A 21,862-nucleotide genomic window follows, 5' to 3' on the forward strand; every position below is an offset into this window, starting at 1 on the left:
TGATTTTTCTCTGTATTATGATTATAATGTGTAATTATATATTATTATTATTATTATTTTCAAAAATTATAACACTACTTTTATCTTTAATTATAATTAACTGTTTTAATTATGGTTTATAAAAATATTGTATGTTTATCAAAATTTATTCACTTGCCAATATTTTTTAATTGTTCATAAATTTTGTTAATATTTTCTTTTTTCGATATCACACACATAATTATCTAACATATATTTTATGACAGATAGAAAATCATTGGAAATATTAAATTTTATGAATGTAACGATAACAGATAGGCGCTTGCGAATCTAGAACAGCCTACCTTCATGAAAAGCAAATGAATGGCAAGGGTTAAGCATACACGACATAAAATATGTGGCGAGTATATCTCGTTCGCTAACTTCTTGTCGCTCTTTAAACCAAACAAATTTATCGCACGAGAAATTAGACCATTTCAAGATTTAATCTTTATTTTCTTCAAAATGCGCTTTTTATATTGTGATGCGCATATCATTTTGCGCAATATTAAATTTAAATAGCGCACATTGCTCTTATTATCACTTCTACTTATTTGGAACTTTATTTTTATCTGCTCGCCATAAATTGTAGTATAAATATAATCAAAATTTATATAAAATATAAGGCAACTCACACAGATTATTGCGTACAAACTCTCTGTGTATGTGTGACCACATATTAGCGTGTTACAAAACAAATATATTATTTCAACGCGTTAAGTTTTTATAATTTTAATATTCATAATTTTCTCTCAATTTTTTTTCTCTTTTGCAATCATTATAATTTCTTTTTTTTTTGCAAGTTATATACTTTTAATATCAACTTTAAAAATTGTGCAATTTAAAAAAACAATATAAAGTTATAGAAACAGAATAAGAGAATTATGCGAAAGTAAATAATAAATATCGCGTTTGCTACAGATAAACATAAACAAATTGAAACGAACAACTAGATCAATTCAATCTTTCGTGACGCGAACGATTAGCTATGAGTGAGTATTTGCTCAAAGTGCACTGGATCGTTTACCTCCAAGTGCTATTGAAAATCAATTTCGGGAATCTTATTGAACTGTAGATACGTTACGCCAATTGGTACCCACATCTTTTGTTTCAATCAATCAACTTACGCTCGTTTTTCGCATTTACTGTTAAATATATCCGTGAGATATTACATTTCACGTTTGAAGGCTGAAATTCGCGCTCAATTATAGATGACTGATAGTATTATAAATTTTTATTTTCTTTTTTGAAGTTTTCATAATATTCTTCTATCGAACTATAAATTGACGATAGAAAGTAATGATTGGAAATTTTGATAAATCATATGTGATCTTTGTATTTCTCTTGTAACAATAGACATAAATATTAATAAAAATAGTAGAGATTATATACGGCAGACAATCCGAAAATCCTTTGAAAACATGATATATCCATCATTTTGCCAATATTTTATTTCCTTATTTAATTTCCTTATTTATTGTTGAATCAACCATCGCGAAAAACATTGAAACTCGTTTTTCAATATTTTCCTGATGTATTTCCGCACACTCGTTCTTTTCAACCGATCAAACTCAACTCACTCTTATGCTTGGAGCTGCTCTTCCACAAACTCCTAAAGAATGACATCCTAGCCCAGCGCAGTATCACCAACTCCAGCAGCTCCGAGATCTTCTCTCTCGTCACAATCTGCCTCGCCAGCTTTCTCCCGTTTAAGAGTTCGTCCCTCACTCACAATTCTCGCGATAACAAGTTCCGTTCAAAACGTGTGAAATCGAAATCGAGCAATGCTGATGATTCACTAATCGAATCACAAATCACGACGATTTATCCCCGATTTCCTGGAGTCCTCTGAAAGCTACGAGATCAGAATCAACGAAACTCAAGACGGACAAGAGCTGGCGGGATCTTCGCCAGCTCGATCTTCGGAAACACCCGCGAAAACGTGTTGCCGCGGTGGCAGCGCGCCGCGATATGAACCGTCCGGAACGGTTTATAGCGGCGCTTCGCCCTTGCAAGCGAACATGCGCATCCCCGTCCGTCCTTGCCCCGTCGCTCTTTCTCTTTCTCTCATTCTCTCTCCCACCGCCGGCCCGGATTCCGGTTCCGCTTCCGAACCGGGTCCCACACACGCCGAAAGGATAAAGATTATTTTCACACGTTTCGCGACGACGAACTCGCGACGAGTAGAAATAGAAAAATTGCAAGTCCAAAAATTTCGGATCGATCGGAAAAAAGTGTTAAGAGATGAAGATTTTAGAGCGATGAACGCAAAAATGAGAAATATTCAACGATCCGCGAATTTTACGCTACGATGAAAATTTTGGGTTGACGAGAATAATATTTAAAAAAATACTCATCGGAGAGGACCACGAATTTCGCATCGAGATAAAAATTTAAAATTAATTAAGGTCAGCACAAAGAATATTTATTTTTTACTAGGAAAACCTCAAACATTTGCCTATAACAGAATATCTTTTAGATCATAGAAATAAAAAAGTACTATTTTAATATTAGATACATTTAATTGAAACGTGGACTGATGAGATTTTTATGGAACAAGGATCCTTTTAGTTGAACGTATCTAATATATCACCGCAAATAAAAATAGAGCTTGGGCAAAAACCGACATGTGAAGAATTCTGCGAGCTTATCAGATATTTAATATATAACAGGCAAATTTAATATCGGATTAAATATCACTGAAGTGGCTGTCATCGTACGGGCTTGCGAAGCAATTTAGTATTCATCTCCGCGGACGACATAGTCGCCAAGAAATTGATGCGTTGCTCGGGCACGTTCCAGAAACATGGGACGAAGGTCTCGCCACCTAATTTCATGGGAAATACCCGTTCTAAACTTGCAGAACTTCGGATAATCTCGTAATAGGTAATAACCCTTCTAGTAGATTTAATGTGTTTACCATTTTTGCGTTTTCACGGATTAAAGCTAACGATAAAAATCACGAAAAATCATTATCGTTTCTTTAAAAAGACACTTTGAAGCAAAAATCGAATTAATTAATGTCATAATAACACATGACGTAATAAAGTTTAGAACTTCTTTTTACAAAATGCTCTATAAATTTTGAAATTGTTGATATAACATTACAGTAAAAAAGTCCAAGAAAGCTAAAAATTGTAATAACAAGAAGTTAAATGAAAAGTAAATACCTTATGATAATCTTTGTCTTTTTTAATTTATTGTAAAATGTGAGTCGAGTTAAACTCAAGTTCTCTTGTCGATTTCGGATCGGAAAAATGAGAAAGATTATCTGGTAAGTTTGAATAATTCTGCATTAGTCAGGAAAGCGAAATTGATCAGAAAACTGATATCATACTGTAAATTTTCCCACAGTGTCGAAAACTTACAATTAATCTAAGATTATCAAGTCTGCGTGTTCGGAATCGGAATCTAAAATTTTCAATAAAATTCGCAAATATATCAGGTGTTCGTGTACGCTTCTCCGATTAAATACATGAGAACGAGATAGCCATTCGATTAATGGGGGTCGTTATGCGTTCGTTAGCACGCGATTGACTTTAGACAGCAACGGCTCGAATCGATTTTGCGTGCGCTCGACGAAATTGCCAATCAATCGAGAGAAAAATCGATAGAACTGGCGGCCAATGACGCAAAAATTCGCGACGCGAAAGAAACTTCGGAATGGGAATAAACTGCTGCAAAGATCCGAGCAAGATGATTGACGAGAGAAATTGGCACGAATGTTCTTCGAAAGCCGAGTTACGAGTTTTTATGCGCCCGGCTTAACGGACATGTTGCAAAACTTTGCTTGGCCTCGTCTCCCTTTTCTCATCGCTATTGCCTAATCAATTCTTTATCGTCGCGATCTAGATCATCGATTAAAACTGACATAATTTTCGATGTATTCAGATTTTAATATTATACAAAAATTGATCTTCCCGAATTAATTCAATAATTAAAAAAAATATGTACATATATTTATCGGAATAAGTGTCGTAACTTTTTCCTGATATTCCCTGAGCAAGAATCGACTATAATTTTGTCAGAAAATATTACATGAAAGATAGCTATTTTTGGGACATTCTGTATACAAAATTGAAAATAAATATTATTGAAATTAAAAATTAACCGTTAAAGCGGTTAAAATGCAAAAGAAATATGTGATGTTTTCCGGTCGACGTTTTTCCAGGCAGTGGAAAGTATGAAAATGTGAAAATCGAGACCAACTCTGAAATCGAACAGTGGCGAATATTTTTCATTAAAACGCGACATGGAATTTTATTCGGGGTAATGGACGGTCTGTAAAAAAAAAAAACCCATGCTAAAAACCTCGACGTCACAGCTGCTGTCTTTGCATCTCTCACGTATCTTCTTTCGCCCGTTTCTTCATTCCGTTCATCGATTGGTACTTCATCTTTTCGTCCTCTTGCTGAAGCAGTTGGCATCGACAGGAATTCTGCATTTGACAATATGTACTTGTCGAACACGTTTCGCGAAACCGGATGACGTTTTTCGTGACATGTCGTAAATTTGTGTGCCGAGATAATTGAACGATTGCTTAACCGAACGTTATATACGTGACTTTTAATAATTTTATTTTCTCTATCTAAAGTGGGTAAAGATAGAAACTTTCTATAAAAAAATATTACAATATTTTAATACATATTTTTTTCTTAGCAATCTATTTCTAAAAAAAATTTATAAAAAAATATTCTGTAATTTAAATTAGTTACGTTCTTGAATCATTTTATTATTCTTCTTTTGATGTAATATATGCGAGTATAAATACATTTAACTAGAATAATTAATAAAATTTATATGACTGTAACATTAATATATGTATACATAAATCTTGTTTAAAACACTCACAAAAGCATCATCTAATTAAAACTGTAAAGACAACATTAAATTATTATTTCCAAAGTTTTGAGATAATAAAATTTCTATGTATGTAGATTTGTATGTGTGGTTTCATTCTATTCTATTTCATTCTAATACTATCAAGATTAATTTTTTTTCTATCTAAAAATAAAATATGTGTATGTTTCCCCATTATAATGGATTTCATATATAATCATAGTATATCGAATTTATAAAAAACTTTCTATATAAAAACTCAATAAGACTCGTATATAATTTACTCTTTTTTATCTTACTTATCTTTAAATAACCCATATATAATATATGTATCCCATATATAATATATAATATCAAGAAACTCTAATTTCACAATTTCGTATATCCCAGAATAATAATTATATATTGATCGCGGTATCTTTCATCTCGTATGATACATCGGTTGCTACTCCATTAGCTTTGCAACGACACAGCTGACATCGTCGACAGCGAGTCAATCCCAAGTTTGGCACGTTCGTCAAGCACACGCACGACACACACACGTGCGCGCACGTGGTTCGATACGTCGTCGTATACGGTCATCGGTCATGCAACGCGGTACGAATTCCATTACGCACGATTATGCACGGTATTATGCGTGACTCGGGATTCGCTCTGTAATTTCGGGTCTCTCCTCGCGGGATACGAACGAGGTATTGTTACGCAATGTTGTGCAGATCAGGAATGTATTAATACAAATGGGATATGAAGAATTTCATGAAACGTTTGACAAACTTTATGTAATGTATAGGAAAAAGAGAGACTACACTTTTCTTTCCTTATACATTTATTCCTATATATTGCATAAAGTTCGGTGAATATTTCACGAAATACTTCATATTCCATAAAGATTGCTTAATTTTGGTACAAGTTTTCGCGAAACATTTTATATTCAATACCAATTCAGAACGAGAGTGAATTAAATTTGTTATATGTAGAATTTATTTTAAATGTGGAACAATATAGCTATAAAATGAGAATATATAAATGAGATTTAAAATATTTAAAATATAATATTTATAATGTGATAATATCATCTCATTCCTAAAAAAGATTTAGGAATTATAGGTTCGACGTACTCCAATTTGAAGGCTGTATTTATCACTCTATCTTCGACCCACACAGAATAGTATTGGCTGCTCCAATTTCAAGATATTGATCTATATATATTATAGTACACTTCGATATAACGCATTTGCAATATTATCATGTAACAGAGATGCATGAATACAATATTTAAAGTAACCGCAATTAATCGAATATCATTAATTAATTATCATTATTAATATATTATTATTACAGCCACTTCTTAGAGAGATTATGATATATTGTCGATGTCATCGATCACACTTTTTAAAAATTTACAATGTATTTCAACTTGTTATAACGGAAAGTTGCTGCGTTTCGATGCAAATCACTATTGCTCGAGTAATATATAACGAGTAAAAATGCATCTTTTAAAAGAAGCGCATCCAGCAGAAAGTGGAACTCGTGCGTTTATCAAAGAGTACGATATTTTAATGAATCTCAATTTCGCATGGTAAGCAGATCCACTTGAATATTACTCGAGTTTTTATTAAAATTGGCAAAGAAGTGCACAATTGCACGTTGCATCGTTAATTGGAAGCATGTCTCGAAACTGTTTTTTCACGCAACAAAAGAATTATTCTCGAATGCCATGGCTTTACAAACGTCATATTATGACGGCGGATAATTATAATGCTGATCGATTACTTATAACCTTGTAAGTGCGATTCTGTTAAAGGGCATTGCGTAAGAAATTACAATAAATCATTCTATTGTGGATGCAAAACGGTGCAATACGAAATCGAAGGACGGTAATCAATAATGGATGTAATAATCCATTGTTTCTCGAGAATAATACAACAATGCATCTCGAATTTTTTATATACATATATAGGTAAACGTAACATGCTCAAGAGAGAGAGAGAGAGAGAGAGAGAGAGAGAGAGAGAGAGAGAGACACCGTTTAAACGATTATTAAATTTTCATTTAATTTTCAATAAAGGTTTAGATATATATAACGTTATATATATCATATTTTATTTAAAATTACCTGTCTGTATGAATTATATTTTTAACAATTTAACAAGTCACGAAAACATTCAAAAATTAAAGGAAGTTTAAAAAAAATATTCGTATAATATCAATGTTTATCAATCAAATTTAAAAAATTAAATATATATTGAATCATATTAAAATGTTCAATGTTATAAATGTAAAATATATAAAAATTATAAAATTACTTTTTTCAGTGCTTGTTTAAGTATCATGCGTTTCGATATCACGGAAATTTGAAAGTTTAGAAAAGTAAAAATTTCTCGAAAATACATGTTACGAATAAATCAGGGTATGAAATTACGCCTGTAATTCCGTTCTATTATCATTTAGCCCGATTTGATATTCCTTCTTAATATTATTAAAGCAAAAATCGTACGACTGGAAAACCGGGAAAATCTGCTGGATATCATCTAACGGATTCCAAGCTATCGCAAATTAATTTCACATCCGATTCTTGGCCTTTGATGCGCGCGAAGAAACAGATCCTTCCGTAACTCCTACAGGTGAGATCCAATTCTCTACTCGCCGAAATAATCTAGAAGCGAGGGAAGGGACAAAGATTGCGATGTAGAAGACACAACGCGCTACCCTCTCTTTGAATAACCCGAACTCTTAGACATCGCCATGTATGCGAACTATGCCAGTCATTTCGAGAGCTTCCCCGGAGACTGTACGGCTTTTACAACGCGATTTTCTCGCTATATATATACATATATATAATTCGCATTTTTTCTTTCTTCTTTTCGTACGTACCGAAGATAAGATGAATTTTCTACGGAATGTTCGGCGATGTACCTGGCAAACTTCATTTTAAAATTCTTTGAGGAAATTAAAGCCGATTTTTTCTTAGCAAAAATTTTTAATTGGGAATGCCAGCTTTTCCCCTCACTTCGTAATTTTTCACATTAAATATCTTAAAAGAATGGAACTCTAGAAAATTGGACAATATCTCTTTACAAACGTAATTTATGTAGAAGTTTTGTATAAATTGATTCTGATTCACTTCTCTTTGAATGAACGCGTAACGCTAGTAAACTCCTCGCGCCCTCCTGTGAAATATCCAGCTTCATTCGTTAGAGCAATGTAAGCCGAGCATGTCGGCTCGCTATTATGCTACATGAGTGCCTCAGCATTTCGCTATTATCGCGTGTATGTAGGATATCCGAGCTATTTCGCGATTATTGTAGAACGCGATTCTGCAGATATACGTATACAACATTCGTCGTGTTCATGACGTGGTTGCAATAGCCACTAGTAATTACGCATGTTTTTGAAATATATAATATTTAGAAAAATATATACATAAATTATAAAGAAAATCTAAACATTTTTTTATCAAATCTTGATAATTAATTTAGAGTATTATATTTATACCAGTTTGCACTTTTACAAAAAAAAAATTTTACTCAAAATTTTTATCGCATTTAAATATTTTTTAATAGTTTGGTGATTATAATTTTAACATTTTCAACAAATAATAAATATGTTTTAAATTTTCATAAACAATTGGTTTTATATATTCTCGATAAAAATTCCTAAAATTATTCCTTCGCGTTTTATTTAAAGATTGCATTTATTTTTCTTGCAATTTGTTTAAGATAACTTTAAATCTTTTAGATTATTCATAATAATTTTCTTTCTATGTTTTTTCTTTCTATATTTTTGCGCGATCGTGGAATATCCATAAAATTGTCGAAGTACTTCAAGTTTTGTTTCGAGAGAACAATGCATGTCTTTCTCTCTCTCTCTCTCTCTCTTGAAACGACCAAACGGTAGTCTAACATATCCAAAATCTTGATCATTGAAAGGGAAGTCAAAGCTTTAACTTTTAATATTGTACTGTTAACGCGTAACCTGAGAAAATATCAGAGGGATCATCGATAACTAATTGTAACTGAAGACTGCACGAACTAGGAGAAGGAAAACGAAGAGGAGAAGGATAAGAAACGTGAGATGAAAATTTCGAGAGAACTTGCGTCAGCCTAGCATACGCTATGAGTGCGTTCTCGTTTCCGTATATATGTGTGAATCGCGTGTCTTCCTTCAAAGGTGGGCGCCTTGAAACCGAAGATTGACTACTTGATCCGAGGTAACATCGATCAGAATATTGTCCATGTTATATGGCACTCTTGGAATTACAAATATGCGCGCGTATGAATACCAAAATAATATTTTTTTAAATACAATGAAAAAGATACAATAAAATAAGGAAATATTTTATAAGATAAAAATGATAATAAAAGTTATGTAATAAAATTATTTTTCTTATACAGCTTGATTAAGGATTATGGCAGAAAATTATAGAAAATTGGTAATAATGATAAGAAAGAAAGAGAGAGAGAGAGAATATTTACGAAATAAATTTATTACTCTTCAATAAAAATATATTACCGCGTTTTTTAAACTAATTTTATTTTTTTACTTAACATCAAAGAGAGGAAAAATTTAATTTTTCTAATAAATAACTTTAAAAATTTGTAATCATTCTATTGTAAGCACTCTCTTTATGAAAGACCTATATAATATTTCGAGATAAAATAATAAAATAATACGCTTCTATAGAGAACCCGTCATATCTCGCATCTTCTTCCACAAAAGAAGAAAACTCATCTTTTTACTGAACAAGGGAAAGTGTATTTAACAGACTGAAAATAATAAATAAAGCATCTAGTGAACATGTGCAAACATAATAATGCATTCACACTAAGCCGGTCATCTCTACAAGCTAAGAAGATTGAAGAGAACTCGCGTCTGTCATAACTGATTTTCTCATCATCTTTCATTATCTTCTTTCACTCTCTCTTCTCTCTTTTTCATTTTTTCTATTTCTTTCTTTCTCATTCTCTCTTTTTATCTCTTTCGTCATTCTGGCAGTGCTGTGGATGCTTTTCCTTTTCCAATTCGATTGACAATCGTTATTCTTGTTTTGCACGCATTACTTTTTCTTGTCTTTTCCTTCTATTCCTTCGGAAGCTTTGTTTGCTTTTCTGGATCTATCGATTTCGATTGGCCGTGATCCAGTCAAATCTCGAAGTCGCGGAGATTCTTTAAGAGACTTCTGCCTTTCAAAGAAAAATACTTTCCAATTCTTTTTTTTTTTTTTTTTTTTTTTTTTTTTTTTTTTTTTTAAAAGCAAGGCACATGAAAGAATTCAGGGTTAGTGGAAGTGTGTAAGTATAACGAGTCTTCGTCTCGCGAATCTGAAAGGGGAGGACCGATTACTGCCACGAAGGAAGAGAAAAAAGTAGGAGAGCGTCTCGGAGAAGAGAGAGAGCGAGAGGGAAGAGAGACATAATTGGGCCCAACGGGAGTGCATGCGCCGGCTGATGCAACAATCGGGCCTCTGGCCGGCATTTCATTACCGCAGAAAGAAATGTAAGACCGGATCTCGTCTTGATCGATCTCGTGGATTCATTTAAATCTTTTCACGTTTCGCTACTTACGATTAGTCGTTCGACGTGGTTCAATAAATTTTATCGCGTCGTCAAAAATCTCTAATAACGTGTAATGTTACGAATCTAAATACTCTTAAATGATATTCAAACAACTCTACAATCTTTTTTCAGTACACAAGATGATTACAATCATGTAGCAAAAAAGCTAGATTTGAATCTTTGCTAGGTATTCATGTTGTAATGATAATAATTTGGTCCATGTTGTAAAGTATTATATAATTTTTTTCTTTTCTTTTAACACGATATGAAGCATTAATAAGAATAGAATAGCATAGTACTATTAAATAAAACAAATTCTTATCTTTTAATTTCAACTCACAAAGAGTTAATATCTGATTTTTTATCAAAATAAACGAAGCTATCGTAAATTTATTAATTATTTTAAATGGATCACTTTATTTAAAATATTTTCAGTAGTAGCAAGATATCACAACGCTAACAGTATTTTTATCCTTTAAGGGAATATAGTGCAATGTTTCCACCGACCGCGCGATCGGAGGCAGAAAAACGTGCCTCCCATTCTTCTTCGTTAGAATAGACGCGAACATGCTGAAGAAAAAGATACCACGCGAACAGATCTGCCTTTCAGGGGCGCGTAATAAAAGAGCTTGAATCACTATTATTTGGCAAATATATATTTTCGCAAACAAAAAACAATAAAGATATACATCAAGCAAATTATTATAGAATAATTATGTTACATTACGGAATGTTGTAAGATTATATAATAGCTAATATTTCTTTTTGATTCAATATAGATCGAAAGGAAAATTCCGACCACTTCTGCACAAGATTTAATTAACAAAAAAAATCTTAAAGAAAAAGTAATTTCGAGAAGAAAATATTGCGCGGTGAAATCTCCTTGCAGTTGCTCGAATTATTTTCGATCTTCTAAATATTATCTCGTTTATTCTTTCATTTTTGAATTCTATCATTTCAAGAGTCATTTTTCAAATTTTAAGAATGACCAAAATCCCTGCATGCGTCCCTGCTGTCTCTGTTTCCATAGCGAAGAGCCTCGTATTCCTCAAGAGCTACGCAAGGACCGTAAATCTCGCAGTAGCGGCTCGAGAACACTTTTTCCAGCAGAAAAGGCGAGAGAACGAAAGAAAGAGGTGGAAGAAGAAAGCCACGGACGCGAAGAGGATCTGATAGATAGAACAACGGTGGGAAAGGGCCAACTCTCGCGCGAGTTTTGCCGTGAAATCAAGTAATTTCTCGAGGGACATCCACGGCTCGCCATTGTCCTCCTCCTGTTCCTTCACCCCGAGAAAACGGTTATCCCGCGACCACGACGACGAAGGGAGAGTCAGTCGCCACGACACGATTGTTGGAAAAATAGCGACAGCAAGGGGAAAACTTTAACACAGGGTCAACCCTCACAAGACCATAAACATCGGTCCGCGGACCGCTATGTAATTTTATCTCGCGTAGGCAAAAAAAAAAAATAATGTAGAAAAGAGCAAGTGATCTTTCTCATTGAAAAATTTTCTTTTCAGTTTTATCTTATTCTCAGTCATTGCGTTCTTCTGGAAAGTTTCGGATTAAAATAGAAATTTCTGATATTGGCCCTATATTATCGATAAAGGTGACGCTTTCCCTTGGAATATTTTTCATGGCATCGTCATTTCCATAACAACCGTTTATAACCGAGTTCAGCGACAGTCAGAAGCGCTCTTTATAATTCCAGGCACGAAATCGCAACGAGAAAGTTCTTTATTTTCCTATCGGGAAATGTAGCAGGAACGAGGTCAACTCGTGCTTACATGTTCGCGAAAATCGACAAGAATTCATCGATCAAAGTCGGCATTAAAAGCTTTCGCATTCGTCACTTCGCGACTGAAGTCGTATATCGTTATACATTATGCATTTATGCACGCGAGAAGCTGAAATAAAAAAAAAAAAATAAAAACTAACATAGATTTATGTTCACAAAAACTTTCAGCGTAATATTTCAACGCTAACAAACAAATTGCGCACTTAGTGGCGCAGTAATGTCATTTTTTCTACGATCGTTAACTTGCCGCAATTATAAATTGATTTTGACAAAATAGATTAATATAAAATAGCATACATTTTTTATTTAACATTTTAATATTATTAGCGTTAATTATCACTAATAAATTTTTATTATTTAATGTATTTTTTTAAGAATATAGTTTAAATATGAATATGGTTAAAATATATTCTGTGAATATCTATGTATGTGTGTGAATGTATTATAAATATAATTTTCTACGTACAATCGTTCGTTCTTCATTTCATCGTGAAACTACAGGCGATTGGTACTCGTGAATATTCGCGAGAGATTAATTCCGCGTGAAAAGTCCGAGAATTTTCCATAGTAAATGCACGAAAAAATTATACATCTCGGACGTGGCAATTCTCTGTAGCAATACTGAAATAACGGAATTACGACAGGCGCGGAAAAAATGAAAGCAGCAAATGTAGTAATCCAGTCCGCTTGTATGATCTCTCGTGAAAAATCTTGCAAGAAGCGCGAAAAGCTCCATGCGCGTGATTCATAATCGAGCGCTCTCTACTTTTTCATTCGCGAGCTTACGAGTGAAAATACGTCGTCGACTGAACAATTTGCCGGACAATTCGTGAAAGTTATTTCGCGAATAAAGAGACAAAGAATAATACCTCATGAAGGATATGAAAGATCCGACAAAATTTCGGCCAAAGGATGAGCTCGTTATATATCATGAGCTTGGAAACAGCTCGTTTTATTACCGATATGTTCAAAAAGCGAAATCCAAAACAGATAGTAAGAAGTTAAAATAAATTAATTCTGAAATACTTGATCAAAAATGACGCAAGTTATTCGAACTTATTACTTTCAAATATAATAATTTTAATAATTTAATAATTTTAATATATCTTAATTTTATAATAATTTAATATTTAATTACATTATTAATTATTATATTATATATAATCACAAATAATAAGTTATACGAATTTAATATTTTATAGTAATATTGAAATATCGGAAAAAGAAAGAGAGATGAAAAACAAGAGCTATACTGTGAGTTCTACTTTTACCTTCTTTTCTGTTCGTTCTTTCTTCATTTCCAGATCCGTTTAAAAAAAACACTGATTTAATTTTTTGTCCGCAGTTTGAAGAATGTCGCTTATGCACTTTCAAATGTGCCAACATTAAATTAAATTCGCCGATATATTCCACGTTCTTGTATAATATCGTTACTCGAATATATCTCCAAGCGACGAGAGTGTAATACATACTAATTCCTTCCCCTGTCTCCTCTTTTTTGGTTCACCGCGATACTAACGAGGCCGATGGATATAACGGCGCATGTTGAATAATCGGCAATTTCGTGTATTAACGAAAATTTCCGAGAGTTCTCGTACGAGTATAATTACTTGTTTTATTAATACCGAACATTATACACGTCAAGGATTTATTTACTATCTAACGAATGTCATAAAATTCTGTTAAACTGCTTTTGGAAATCGCTTCAAATTACATAGTACTCCAATTTTTATGAATATTTGTCAGATGTGAGAAAAAATTGAGAAAATACGAGAAAAAAATTAGAATATTTATTCAACTAATAATATTATTAAATACATTATTAAATAATATTATAAATAATAATATTAATGATTTCCCATTGATATTTGTTATAATTTCGACGCTATATTCCGTTGAAATATGACTTCTCGAGATTTTATGCTTCCTCGTGAAAATACATTCCTGATATTCTTATTTCTATTTCCTGATCTATTTCCTGATCTATTTCCTGATTTTCTCTCTAGATCTTTTTAGTGTGAGTTAAAATGATACATTATTACTGTGTATCAGTTAAAACGATGCTAAATAAAAGTTTAACTGATATCCGGCAGAACTTCGTACAGAGACGAATTGAACCAGAAATTGATAAAATATAATATGCGTAGAAAGAGAGAGAGAGAGAGAGAGCGATTAAATAGCCTGTGTTAATCCGTCTGGTCAGTCTCGCGACCTACATCTTTAGACGCATGTTTCGTGGAATGACTTTCGCAATTCAACGCGATAGAAAAACGTAAATATTGTGCGACGTAAATCTGTCTAAACTCTTTGTGATCGATTTTGTAATACAAAGCTGCGTATGTATTGAACTTGACACCGCGCGATTTCAGCAACTGTATCAGCGGATTGTGAAGTCTTCGCGAGTTTCACTCATAGACGAACAAAGATCAACCGCGATTCTTTATTGCGCGAACGTTATCGGTGAGATATATATATATGTAAATTACATAATGTTGCGACATAGCGATGAACTGTGCCATCATTCGAATCGAATTAATTGCGGAATTTGCATATAAATGTATATTCGAAATATCAAGTCTTTTATATAAAACAGAGTTTAAAATATAACATATTTTAAAATAATCTACATAATTTAAATGTAAATCAGTAATCAACCATAATTTAAAAAAGATCTTGATTTTTATATATATATATATAAATTACTGATTTACATTTAAATTATGTAGATTATTTTAGAACATGTTATATTTTAAATTCTGTTTTATACAAAATACTCATTTGGTATATATATTTTAATTATACGAAATATATTTAAATCTAATCTCATAGAAAAGATTTATTTATCGTCATTAAACATGCAAATAGAAAATGATTCTTTTCATAGAAATTTAATTGAAAATAGTCTCAGATAATATTATGCACATAATATATGTAGATTATATAAGTTCGAGAAATATTTTAAACTCTTAATTTGACGGTATCTATTCTTTTCTATAAATATTCGAAAAAGAAAATATGTATGTAAATCGCATAAACTTATACAGTACAATCAATTAATTAATATAAAATAAATTAGTAATATATTAATAAAATATGAGCACGCAAATTATATTTTATATATTTATAAAATACAATATTAAATGAAAAATTAATGACCCGTTATCATTTACCGTTTATACCATTAAATTACAATGTATTGGCGTGTATCATTTAATATGCCACGATGCGTATTGTTTTTTCGAATTTAAAAGTCGCCCCAAGCGCAATAATATTTTGCAGTATAATCGACGCGCAGATACAGTGATAGGCGGATGCAAGAGGCGGATATAAATTGCACAATTTCGCGGCGCGGGCACGACGAAGTATACCATTATTTATCGTTAGTATGAAATAAAATCGCCTCGTCGTCCGTGAAACGCGGCGAGCGAATAAACTCGGCTTCTGCCCGTTATCTATCTAACGTGTACAATCTGGCGTGCACAAGAGCGATATCAATCTTTCTTGCCTCGAACGAAGAAAAGCCGCTGTCGCGAACGCACTCGCGCTATTACCTTCACTTGCAAGATGTGAAAAATTGATCGGTTCGCGCTTTCGGAAAAAAATTGGCGCGATCTAACGAGAAAATTAGACGCTCGACGAAAGATGAATCATTTCTCAGCGCCGTTATTGATCTAGAATTCTTTTAGGCAATATGTTACAGACTTTTCATATTTTTTGTAAACCAAGATTGTTTTCTCAACATTGCGATAATTTAATTCCTTATAGTGTAAATTTTGTATAATTTTAGAAAAAAGAAATGATGCAAAAAAATATCAGGATATTTGCAAAGAAAGAAAATGGATTTATTTAATGCAATAGAGTTAAAATTTTGGAGCTTTTTATAAACTTTCAAGAGAAATTAAATAATTGACGAAGTTTTATTTTTCTTTTAAAATAAAAATTAACAAGATTGCTAGAGAAAAAAAAATTGTCTAAGGAAAAGCAAATACTGAAAAATATAACCGAACAAAAATACAGCGGAGTACACAATGAATTGTAATGTACTTCCGTACACCTCGGCGGCGAAGGATAAAAAGATTAAGGTTAACGATACCGAGATGTGCATGAAACCTCAATTTCGTCGGTAAATCCTTCTTCGCGGCGAGAAACCGAAGAAAGCTCTCTACTGCAGCCCAAAGAAATCGAGCAAAATGTACGATCGGAGGATTTGAAATTTTCCAGCCACGACTGGCTGCTGTACCCCTAAACATTTACAACCTCTAAGCTGTCTGCGCTGAACTTTTCCACGGACGTGACTTCGGATTTCATCGCCGTTTCCATCCGCTATGCTCGCGATGCTATCTCCACACAGGATAGAAAAGTTTAAAACCTCAAGTTTACAGAAGATTTCAGTGAAAAGAAAATATAAACCATAAACATAAACTAATCGATGACATTGACATAAATAATATTTTTTCAATAAATTCGATTTTTAAATAAATTTTAAAATTTAAAAAGTAAGTTTGGTTTTTTGATCATGCAAAATATTAAAAATAGATTCAATCTCTTTCAGTAATTTAAAATTGAAAATAATCTTTTAAAAATAAAAAGCCTCTCTCTCTTTCTCTGTACCTCTCTTGATAATTTAAAATTTAAAAATTTGTTTAAAAAATTAATATGCCACATCAATTTATACATTTTTATTCAAATTTTTATTCCCTTCTCATTCAAATTCAGTGCGTCAAAGGCCGATTTACAGGAATGACTTTCATAGTAAACGATTCTTTTCTTCATTTCCTTCTTTCTGCTTCTAACTCATGAATTGATATAAATTGTTCCTCCGTGATCATATTGAATTTAATTAATTCTACTTTCAAGCATAATCAATCGAATTTTCATTAATTGGCACTTTATCCTTCTCCCCATCCTACCTTTATTTACCAATGAAATTTAATTAAACATGAATACTGCTCATGCATTATCTTTTATTGATTTTAGTTTATCCTCACCAATATTTTATATTTATATATATACATTGAAAATATTAAACGTTCTCTCCATACTCATTTATAACACAATCGACTCTTGTAAAAACACGCGTACATTAATTAACTATTTCTTATGACTGGTATTACTTTTTACTACTACTACTGCTTTTTGCTACTACTGTTTACTACTCTTTTACTGCCGTAATAGTCGTGACCCTTTTCGAGGATGAGAAATGAATTTTCGTCGCATCACAAGCAGATACACAACGCATGCCACATACACTGATACAGCGCGGTTGGCCGAAAAGGACGGAAATTTAGCCAGCAAAATGATGGACGCGCGCGTTCTCGCTCGTGTATTTGAATAAACGTCGACACCAGATGATGTAAACCCGCGGGCTTGCATATGTGTGAGCTGTAAATTTGTCGGTCGGTACACCGAGTATGCGCTACGGCGCATCGTTGACATTATGTCACAAGAAAAATGGAGGCATATCCTATAGTCTGAGCGAAACTTGTGCGATTTGAGAGAATGGCAAAAAGGGACGGCGAGAAAATAAACCGAAGTATATGAGCGACCGAAGTGAAGCGGATTTTTCCGGGCGACGCGTCGCAACGCATTTGAATTGGTAATTTTGAAAAAAAAATGTCTCCGTATTTTCTTTTGCACTTTTTATGTCTTCTAATTTCTAAAAACTCACTCTCTCTATATATTTCAAAAAATCATATATAATTATATATATCGATAATAGTATTTATAATATAATAATCGTATAAATAATAATTCGTTAATTACCTGGCAACACAACGTGATAAGTCTTTTGTCGGTCGAGAGAAATAAAAAGTATCATGGGAGAATAGAAATATAGATAGAATCTTTACTATTTTACATAAACTATATATTTCGCATTAAGAAACATCTACTTTCTCGACTTTCTAGAAAAGATATGTGTTTTAGCATCTCAAAACTTTCATCTCAAAACTTTCATCTCAAAACTTTCAAGAATATGCAGAATCATGACAAAATTATTTATAAAAATAATCAGCAATATCTTTTGTTAAAAAAAAAAAAAGAAAATATCGATATTGAAGTAGTTGATACAACGCTCGCGAATTCATAAACGACACCGACATCATCAAATCGAGTGCGAGTGAGATTACGATCAACGAACTACGGTAAAGTGAAAACTGCGCATGGCTTTATTATGTAAAGCTATCGGGGAGATGAAAATTACATGGTGCAGAGAAACTACAACGTAGGAAACTACGTAACGCACGAAAAAGCCAAATGTATAATCGTTTCGTGAAACATAAAAAAAGAAAAAAAAAGAAAAGGAAAAATATACAGCAAGAAATCAACGGACGTCTAACGGTTGTTAGTGAAAGGAAATTGCACACGATAAAGACGTATAATTAAGATGCCACAGCGTATATTGGATGGAAATGGAAAAAAGCCAGCTTAGAGAACGCTGACACGCTGTTTCCAGTCGATCTCGTTGATCTCAAACATATTTCTCGATTAACTCTTTATAGCACAAATTATTGAACCTCTCCGCGTCAATGAATGCAATAATTTATTACTAATAAGTTATCTTTGTCTCAAGAAAGAACAGATACATTTGTATTATACTTAATTAAATTCTTTCATTCGTTATTTTCTTATTAAACTCATTTATTACTAAAGAAAGGTGAATTAAAATTCTTAGTCTAATGTATTATCGCGATTATAGAGATGTTATCTTAAATTTATTTTCTTTCTAAATTAATTAAAAAATACAGTTATATTTCAAAATTATTATGGATAAAAATATTGGTGTTTTTATTAAATGATATTTTATCAGTTTTCCTTGAATAAAATCAATATTTCCGGGAGAATATTTCGATTTTACCGTCGTAATGGCTGCGCAATTCACGTTCGCGTTCTTATTTGTTATTTTCCAAGCATCGCATCGTAGAAATGTAGCGAAACGTGTATTATGATGAATTCAAACATTCCGCGATAAATATTGACCGATATTTATTCCGAACGCGACAACACGTTGCCAGTCGTCATAAAATGGGATGCGCACCAACGCGCATTGTGCTTGTATCTTTACAACGCGCGACTTCAATATTTCATCACATTCGATACCGGCGTCACTTGTCCTACGTAAAGTAGAGCAATGCAATAAAAAAAATCGAGGCAAGAAAATTGCGCGATATTTTTGCGCTTAAAATTACGGCTACAAAACATGCCGAGGCAATAATGTGGCAATATTTAATATGGTAACTTTCTGGTAATATTTTTTTAATGCGCCAAGACTAAATTAAAGGTTTGATAACTTTTGCTCTTTCAAATATTCAACCCGAAACAGAATTTATTAAAATTTCATCAAATTTTGCATTGTTCATTGAATAATAAAACAAAATTCCAGTATCAAAGAATTGTTTAAAAATACTCAATTTATACGAATAATTTCTAAACGTTTAAAATAAATTACAATGTATTAATTGATTGACTGCAATAATCATCTTAAATCATTGTGTGTTAATTAATTAAATAATATTCGAAATATTTACACATGATCAATGATTAATTGTCAGTTCTAGTCAGTTTACACTATACATTAATCACGATTATTGATTACTCGATAATCATAATATTGACTTACTCAATTGTATTCATTAAAGTAATAACATTAATTAATTTAATATTTTGCCCAATTATTTCAAATTAACGCCTGTCTTCGAAGTAATGCCGTTACGCTGATCCGCGCACGACAATTAGCAGAGAAAATCTTATCACTCGGGACTATTTCATTTGGCAGCAGCTGAGCGCATCGTCGCGCAAATTACACCGCGAATGCTGATTCGCTGTCTCCTGAAGAAACGACACGTCCCGATGGATTCGAAACTATGTTAAGACGAAGGCATCGGAGCTTCGAATCGAAGCGCGCGTCCTTAAAGGTCGCCATCGCTTCGTCGCGCTCTGAGAATCTCTCCTGGTCGGGACGAAATTCGATTACGAACGACTTTAGTCGAAGAGATGTGCTACTTAGCGACAGACGAGAACCGAGGAAATGGCGCGGCGCACTGTATAGAGAATGTCGTGCAACGAAAAAGAGAGCGAACAACATAACGTGCACATATAAACTTCAAACTATAATCTTTTATTAGTTGAATAAAGATAAATGCGATCTTGTACAGGGCATTGAGATAATGACCCTTTAAAGCTTCGAAATAAAACTACAGAAATTTCTATGAAAAATTATAAAATAAATAAAATATATATCTCGTGTTATAAAAAATATGTAATAAATGACAAATAGGAATAAACTTCCGAGCATAATTTTTCATCAATCGGAAGAAAATAGATATGATTATATAAAACATCAAGATAATAAAAATTTGAAATTATTATAATTTTAGAATCTTAGATTTAAAAAATTTATATGAGAAAGATTACAACAATTTAAATCCTATCAGATGAACAGAATTACATATTATCATGCATGAGGTATTGAGATGATTAATTTTTAGATTAAAATAAATTTCCATAATATCAAAGAGAATATATAACATTTTGTGTGTGTATAAATTTATATAAACTGACTGATAAAATTACAATCAGGTAAGAAGATAATTAAATGAATATAAATATAGAATATGAGATTATATGAAATCATGCAAACTACATGTAAGACGTACGATTCGTAAGGAAAGACGTACGATTCGTAAGGAAAGACGTATGATTCGTAAGGAGAGACGTACGATTTGTAAGGAGAGACTTACTTTTATGGCGGGAGAATCTACGAAATTTCTTAAAGAACGGCATGTTTCCTCGCAATGTTGAACGTCCTCGTCGTCGTTTTACCAATTCCAGCGGCTACGTCCGTCGTTCAAATAGTCCCGATGTACGATCGATCGCTATTTACGAACTACGTTCACCGACTGATGAGATCGCAAGAAATGAATGAAAGACGACGAAAGCCCGTGTGTTGCTTGGTGCGCGTACAACGCATGTGTGCATCGCACGCTCCCGCCAAGTTTACTACTTCTCCCCAACGGCAGGCTTATACGCGTTACGTCATATTTTTGCTTATCCCCTCCCCTATCACGCCGTGATCTCGATCGACATTCGCTACAAGCGTACTTTGCACCGAGGATAATACAATACTAATCAGATATTTGTCAATGTTGATAATTATTTTTGTAATTTTCCACCAAAAATAAACTTTGTTTAAGATCAAGCTTCCGGAATTGTGAGAATAACCAGATTTACGTTATTTGGGATTTTTCGATTAAATATGTGTATAAGAGATATCAATATTTCTTCAATAAACAACTCTATATATATATATATATATATATGTGTGTGTGTAAATCTTATAAACAAAATTTATAAGAAACAAAAGAGAGAGAGAGACAAATTTATTTTTAAGAGAGAAAGTATATACAGAATTATAAGTTTTATATAAAAGTCTTTCTATAATAAGTCTCTCTTTTATCTAAATTATTTAAATAATATTTAAATTATTCAAATCAATAAATACACATACATAATTAATAACAATAAATATATAAATAATAAATTATTCACTCCAAGCCTACTCCGCCATTGTCCGATACTCTCTCTTTCTCTCTCTCTCTTTCTCTTCCTGGACTTGTTCCTCTTTTCATTTCTCAAATTGTCAGGATCATCAGAG

The 21,862-nt window shown here is 32.6% G+C and overlaps 1 protein-coding gene across 2 annotated transcripts in view; it reads right to left on the reverse strand.

Moving 5' to 3' along the window:
• The window catches only part of LOC115235193 (low density lipoprotein receptor adapter protein 1-like), a 73,201-nt gene extending 52,007 nt beyond the window's left edge, over window positions 1-21,194 (reverse strand). The window contains exon 1 of one of the 2 annotated variants that reach the window (XM_029806812.1): window positions 20,949-21,194. In XM_029806812.1, the coding sequence (XP_029662672.1) occupies window positions 20,949-20,991 (43 nt within the window). In that variant the 5' untranslated portion in view covers window positions 20,992-21,194. Of the gene's footprint in view, window positions 1-1,598; window positions 2,015-20,948 lie in introns of those variants that run through there. The other variant, XM_029806811.1, reaches the window with a different exon arrangement.
• Between the last annotated feature and the right edge of the window lie 668 nt (window positions 21,195-21,862).

The sequence above is a fragment of the Formica exsecta genome, unplaced genomic scaffold (genome assembly GCF_003651465.1).
Source record: "Formica exsecta isolate Colony F162 unplaced genomic scaffold, ASM365146v1 scaffold211, whole genome shotgun sequence".
NCBI classification, from domain to species: Eukaryota; Metazoa; Arthropoda; class Insecta; order Hymenoptera; family Formicidae; genus Formica; species Formica exsecta.